General features: G+C 38.6%; 2 protein-coding genes across 2 annotated transcripts; one reads left to right on the top strand and one right to left on the bottom strand.

Annotated features, from left to right (window-relative positions):
* Nucleotides 1-93: 93 nt before the first annotated feature.
* On the top strand, nucleotides 94-853 carry LOC126767386 (carnitine O-acetyltransferase-like; the record flags this gene model as incomplete). Its single annotated transcript, XM_050484918.1, is given in 3 exon segments — nucleotides 94-362; nucleotides 437-723; nucleotides 726-853. Coding segments are annotated over 3 exon segments (684 nt in total), but the record flags the coding sequence as incomplete, so codon positions are not given.
* A 1,725-nt stretch (nucleotides 854-2,578) lies between these two features.
* Nucleotides 2,579-3,321, bottom strand: LOC126767385 (thyrostimulin alpha-2 subunit-like). The gene is made up of 2 exons (XM_050484917.1): nucleotides 2,948-3,321; nucleotides 2,579-2,879 (listed from the first exon to the last, which is right to left on the bottom strand). The coding sequence occupies exons 1-2, from the start codon at nucleotides 3,227-3,229 to the stop codon at nucleotides 2,787-2,789; spliced, it is 375 nt and encodes a 124-aa protein (XP_050340874.1). The 5' UTR covers nucleotides 3,230-3,321; the 3' UTR covers nucleotides 2,579-2,786.
* Between the last annotated feature and the right edge of the window lie 4,006 nt (nucleotides 3,322-7,327).

Genomic DNA, 7,327 nt, shown 5'->3' with positions numbered 1-7,327 from the left:
CAAAGCTGAAATTTTTTATTTAAATTAAGATAAATCAATTTTTAATTCACAACACTATATTTTAGCAAATAGTATTAATAAATAATAATAAAAATTGTATTCTCCTCTTCCCCTAGATTCAACGACAAACACTATGACGGCAGTGCTCGTGATAATTATCCATGTGCCGCTAAACTTCCGTTAAAAAGCAACAATACCTTAAACCGTTATATTGAAAAAGCACGGAAAAACGTAAATGAATTGGCTGAAAATTTGCACGTGAATGTTTTACATTTCCAAGACTATGGCAAAGGTTTCCTGAAACAGCAAAAACTCAGTCCGGACAGCTACATACAAATCGCTTTGCAATATGCCTACTACAAGTAAATATATTTTGGCTCATACTTTACAAAAATAAAGTTTCATGCATGCACTTACTCTTGAACACTACTTACAGACTACATAAAGTACCAGCTGCGCAATATGAGTCTGCACATTTGCGTATTTACATCAATGGACGCACCGAGACCATACGCTCTTGCTCCAATGAATCCGTCGCCTTTGCCAAAGCCATGTTGGACGAATGCGCCGATAATAAGAAACGTGTCGAGCTGTTGCGTGCCGCTATAAACGGTCATCGCGCTTACACCACGAATGCGTTGCAGGGTAAGGGTGTGGATCGGCATTTGTTGGGCTTGAAACTGATGGCTATTGAGAATAAGAAACCAATACCGGAATTTTTCAAATCCCTGGTTATGTGAAGAGTTTAATCTTTCGTGTGTCGACCTCACAAGTGGCCACACCTAATTTGGCTTTCATGGCTTATGGTCCAGCTGCGGACGATGGTTATGCTTTTGCTGCCAAATCCACGTGAGAATGATATGATTTGGCATGCTCTTGTTGGCGTAATAACCACGTAACCGATGTGGATACATTTACGTGCGTGTTGCGCGAAGTTTTACTTGAAATGCAAAGTATATTGACAGATGCAGGTTCAGCACCAGCTGCAAAATTATAAGTTGTGATAGCAGCAATTTGGATTTGAGAGTTTGCCGCAAGCTCTCAGTTATTTTGTTAAACAGAATTTAAGTGCCTACCAGTTTGGAAAACATTAATTATTCTTTTTTTATTCCAATAAAATTAATCACGGTGAAACTTTTTTAAATACGAAAGGTTTTGATTTTTAATTTTGAAAAGCCATTGAAATTAAGTAAAAAAAAAATTAGTAAAAAATCTAAAAAAAAATCACTGATATATGCTAATATATGCGAGGATTACGTTTCATAATATTGGAATAATTCTCACATTAGGGCTGTACAAAAATATTTCAATGAAATTTTTTTAAAGCGTAAAAATTGTTTATATTTCTCCATTTGCTCCATTTGCTAAATTGTGAATTGTCCAGCTCATATTTACCCATTTTCACAATTGGTACTTCACCAGCATCGATAATTTGCCATTGTAGCGTGCCAAACTGAAATCGGTCATATCATTTTCTATAATGACTTCTGGTTCTTGTATAAAAACACTTTAAATAGGCTTAGAAGATCTCATTTTCAAATCTTTTTGTTGTGGAAAATTAAATTTTCCGGACTCATGCAGTTTAAATTTAATCGTGACTCATATTGCAGGAAGTAGCAAAAGAGACTGTTGTGTCAAGGTCTTAGCACAGAGACTTTAACCTGGTGGCACGGGGCAGTTAGCCCTGAGTTTGGGCACTGCATGGAATCTGCTCATTGGGTTACTTGGCCCATTTGTGGAGATTCGTGGTGAAAGATTATTCTGTTGAAACTGATCAAGGGCAGGCAGGGTTGAAAAATGCAATCTTAACGAAATTTGTGTAAGTCGCTACCGGGTGGCGACATTATCTGCCGGGGCCCAAAAAAGTACGGCGGAGGCCAATTGATTCGAGAAGTCGACACAAGCGCAGCAAAAGTAAGGTATCCCTATCCACATGAACCAATTGGAACCAAAATAAACATACAAAATGCGTTTAAACTTTGGGGCGCTGATCAAAGGATTGTGCCCAAAACGGAAACGCACTTCCGAACTTGGTAGAGTGTGATCAAATACCTTGTAACCTTCTTTGACTGCAATTAAAAATACATGACTTGCAATGCAAAAAATAAGACGGTAATTAAAAATACATCTTCATTATCAAAACTGTTTCCCAAGAGGAATCTCTTTGCTTGAACTGCAATTTAATTATCTAATTCTTTCTGTCCTTGAGTTCGCCAGCACCGTAGTTCCAGTGTGACCCACCAATTTTCCATCTAAGCTTTGGTCTGCTTCGCTTCTGTTATTTCTACATTTGTCGAGAACAATTTGCTTAGAACGACAGTTTTCGTCGGCATATTATATGGCCAAACGACTGTAGTCTTACGACACGAGACAGAAAAACGAGACTGCCATTCCCACGATAGTCGGGTCTACGTACCCCAAACTGACCCCGATTTTTATCCGGACTGTCAACTCGGTAGAATTCGGCCACTACAACAACAGCAGAGAGAAAAGTAATATTTTTGTAGCATCGTTCTAAGCGATTAACCAAACGCGCAAAGAAACACATTTTTTTTGTATTTTATTTTTTAATTCGGATGCAACAACAATTCAGATAAAATATAAAAATATTGTAGGTATGTATATATGTATGTATATATATTGAATAATTAACTATGCACGGCTCAGAGCATATTAAAAACTGTTTTTATACATATAAAAGATCACATAACAAACTCGTGCAGCTCAGGTGTTTCGTAGCCCATACAAATTCAACACAAATTACGCCAACATTCTTCAATAGCACACTAATTCTTCTTACAATGATAACAGGAACAGGATACTGCCGATTTGAAGGTTATGTTACGCATACCGCCCATGCAAAGTACGCGCTTTTGCACCTGAAATTGGGGAAAATGAATTTTATATGACACTTCAAAATCACATCGGCCAATATTTTTGCACTCACTTCCTCCGCCGCCATTATGTTACAGCACTGACCCACCGAAACGACCGGTTTGACCGGCTTAAATATGCCCGGTATAGCCTGACCAAACGGTATGGACGGCACAGCGTACGACTCGCAGAATCCACGACAAGCATTGGTGGTAATACGAAACTCCACACACTCCGGTATGGATATGATGCGCGTATTACCCACTTTGTGGCAGCCCGGTTTCAGCCATGACTGATTTGTGGAGACAACAATTATGCTGAGAAAAAATAATAATCCCAAACGCCACAGGAACATAGTGAAAATAAAACGAAAATACTACCGTTTACCGTTAGCTGTATCCGCGCGGAGTATATTTCGAAACTGTGCGATGCGATTGTTGAATGAATACTGCGAATGCGTCCATCAATGCTGGTCGCTTTTATGTAACCAAGGTAATATGCTATTGGTGAAACTACGGCGGAAGGACTCTGAAGTGGAGCTTGCGCAGAGCCTCAAAGCGATTAAATACAAACTTATGTATATATACGAATATAAAGTAGTTTGAATATATTAAATAATATACAGTTACATATAATATACAGAATTTTGTTTAACGGTAATTTTATTATGTTTTATTCAAATGGGAGTGCTGTTGAAAATATATTTTGAAATATTACCATTTTATGTTCGTTGAGTTGTTGTTGTTGTGGTAAAAAACATTTTTGAAGGAATGCTGCTTGGCCGAGTAAAAATCCGTGTCCGTTCCATTTACTTAGACCGGACTGTCGTGGAAGCGAGTTCCTTGAGTAGTGTTTAGAGGGGCGCACCAGCATTGTAGCCTGGACTCAATCCTATCTAACGAACGAAGGAAAAACTTTTTCAGATGGTAATGAAACGACTTCCAACAAGACAAAACCTTGTGGGTAATGCTTCTTGAAGGATCCTCTCTTTCAGATGGCCTTCAAATGACTTCAAACAAGACAAAGCTTCCTGGGTAATGCTTCTTAAAGGATCCTCCGCTTGACTTGTTGCCTTTCGCTGAGTATTGTATTAATCAGTAACGGATAGCGTTAATCTTGGATCAAAAATAAAACTATTTACCCTGCCGGAGTTTCTCCTTCTTTCCGCTCATCTTGACATAAGTTTCTGAACGGCGAAACGTCTTTCTAAGAACTTCTTAACAAAAAGGCAGTCTAAGCTTTGTCGAATAAATTGTGGAATCATCGTTCGGAACAAGCAACGAAAAAATCTGTATATTCTTCGCAGTTGGCAGAGAGCACAAAAACAAATGAGCTTCTGAACAAGAAAAAAATATTTATAACTATCACAATTGCCAGTCAGGAAGCATGCAACAAAGGAGATTATTAACTTGCCACCAGACGCTTAAACATTTTCATAGTTACAGAGCTGGACCCCGTATGCAGAGCCAAAAAAAAATCAAGGGTCAATAAATATAATTCAAAGGTCTTTAACTATTTCGCAGACTCTTTAGAACACTCCGAGAATCACCTCGGCTATCGAAAAATGTCATAGCCCAAACTTCTACTCCATATTTATATTCAGAAAACTGTGATAAGAGAGAAAGTTCCATTGGTTCACAGACAGGAATCGAAGCAAATTGAAACAGAACACATAAAGAAAGGTTAATTTCGAATAACCGAACATTTTATACTTCCACAATTTGAAGCGCTCAAAGCCAGAAAAATTTTTTGCAGTATAACAAATAATTTCGATAAAAGGTGAGTTATACGTACTGGGGTCCAACATATTCAATAACATATTCGACAATTCTCCTCTTTATTGGTGCAGACACCGCTTAGGCGGTTATAGCCGATTTTATAACTGCGCACCAGTCGTTCTTCTTGTTTGTTATTTGGCGCTAATTGGAGATTCCAAGTTTAGACAGGTTCCTCTCCTCCTGGTCCAACGGAGTTTAGGTCCTCCTCTTCCTCTGCCTACACCGCGGGTACAGCGTCGGATACTCTCAGCTCTGGAGTCACTGTCTCTTATTCGCTGATTTAGATCAATGTCGTCGTATATCTCGTACAGCTCATAGTTCCCTCGATTGCGTTATTCGTGTTTTTATTTGTTTAATGTCAGGAGATATTGTCTTCACTACCAGACCGATTTGCTTCGTTTTTTTATCAATGACATCGGCATATGCCAGCAGTTTTACACTCTTGTACACAATTGTGCCTTCTCAAATCAGCTCTGCAGCTCGAAATTTTTTCTCCAGCAGTAGATTGAAGAAATCGCACGACAGGGAGTCTGAAATTTCGTTTAGTATCGAACGGCTCGGAGAGGTCTTTAACGATCCTGACGAAGCATTTTCTATTGCTCAACACAGCCGTATTAGCTTTACAGAGATACCAAAAATATACAATCAGTTTATTTTCGTGCTGTCAAAAGCAGCTTTGAAATCGACGAAGAGGTGTGTGTCGATCCGCTTTTCACGGGTCTTTTCCAAAATTGGGGGCTTGGTGAATATCTTTTCAGTTGTCGATTTGCTAGACCAGAAGCCACACTGATAAGGTCAAATCAGCTTGTTGACGGTGGGCTTTAATCTTTCACACAGTACGCTCGATAGAAGCTTATATGCGATGTTGAGGAGGCTTATCCCACGGTAGTTGGCGCAGATTGTGAGTCTCCATGTTTGTGGATTGGTCTGAGCGTGCTTAAATTCTAATCATTGGGCATGCTTTCGTCCGACCAGATTCCACAATGAAGCTAATGCATGCTCCTAATAAGTTCTTCGCCACCGTATTTGAATAGCTTGGCCGGTAATCCATGGACCCCGCCGCTTTGTTGTTCTTCAGACGGGTTATTGCTATTCAACTGCTTCGTTGTCGGGCAATGGAACGTCTGCTCCATCGTCATCGATTGGGAAGCAGGCTGGAGAAGTATTCCCACCATAATTTCCGTATGCTCTGGGCATCAGTCACTAGATCACCTCTGGGGGTTCTAAAAGAGCATGCTCCGATCTTGAACACTTCTGTCAGTCGCCGTATTTTCCATAGAATTTTCGAGCATTACCCCTGTTGAAAAAAACTACGGTTAAAAACTATTTGGAAAACAGAGGCTGGGAATTTAAGACGCTATCTCGATTAGTTGTTATACTCTTGCAACCTGTTGCTACAGAGTATAATAGTGTTGTTCACCTAATAATTGTATGTATCACCTAAAACTAAGTGAGATAGATATAGAGTTATATATATACAAATGATCAGGATGTGTAGAAAAGTGGAAATCCGGTTGATTGTTAGTCTGAGACGATGTGAAAGTTAGACAATGGGCCCGCTTTTTGGTGACACACACATCTCGGTACCCGACTATCCGATTTTGACTAAATTTAGGACCTGGCATTCTTCTCATATTTCTATGTCTCAGTGCGAAAATTGGCGAAATCGAACTACGCCTACGCCTAAATCGCCACGCCTACTTTCCATATAACACAATTTTAAATTCCATTTGCTTCTTTCAGTTTCCAATGTACAAATCAAGAAGTAACCTTCCGACCAAAAATCTCCCAAATCCAACCAAAACTTTTCAAGCTCCCAAGTACTGGAAATGATGACTCCAGTATCTATTGTTGGCTTTTGGTCGAAAATATAGGTCAATGTATGAGATTTACAATTGAAATTCAAATAGATTCTTTTCCTGAAAATAGTATATGTGTATCAAAATGGATTATCAAAAATAGCTTGAATCGGGTCAATACCCCAGAACCCCCACATACATAATATAAAGATTTTCGAACTTCTGGGTGACTTTATGCTGCATATATCGGCCATTATTTGCATTATCTCGATGAAAATTACAAAGCGTATTTTACTCACGGCAATGTTCTTGTGTCTAAAATAAATAAAATTGGGCGAAAACTAGACCTACCCCCCATATAACTAACATCAGGATAATATCGAACTCCCGGCTGACTTTACGCCATATGATTGGCACGATAATATATATATATATGTATGTACATATATATTTTCCTAGGTGGAACATTCGGCACGATAATACTTAATGGATAAAATCGGATCAATACCACCCCTACTCCTATATACTACATACATACATATAACGATTTTCGTTTTTCTAACAAGCCTTATGTCGAATATGACGGTCAGTGTATGAATTATATAGAGTATATAATATTATTAGATTCCAATACTCTGTTTATCGTTTCACATCTTAAGATATTTCCCTGGCTTTGATTCTTATGAAGTTGCAAAAGTATAAAAATGTTTCAGTTGCGCCCGAACTTAGCTCTTTCTTGTTATTTATTTTAAAAGTAGCCGTGAGTTGAACAAAGAAACTGTTAACTTTTGGGCAACACGTTGCAGGGACTAAAGGTCGTTATACCTACTGAACCTATGTTGATTAAAGTTTTAAAAATAACCCAAATTTTTCCAC

This window comes from Bactrocera neohumeralis, unplaced genomic scaffold (genome assembly GCF_024586455.1).
Source record: "Bactrocera neohumeralis isolate Rockhampton unplaced genomic scaffold, APGP_CSIRO_Bneo_wtdbg2-racon-allhic-juicebox.fasta_v2 ctg5869, whole genome shotgun sequence".
Lineage (NCBI taxonomy): Eukaryota > Metazoa > Arthropoda > Insecta > Diptera > Tephritidae > Bactrocera > Bactrocera neohumeralis.
The sequence above is the reverse complement of the archived record's forward strand: the minus strand, read 5'-3'. Positions and strand labels throughout refer to the sequence as shown.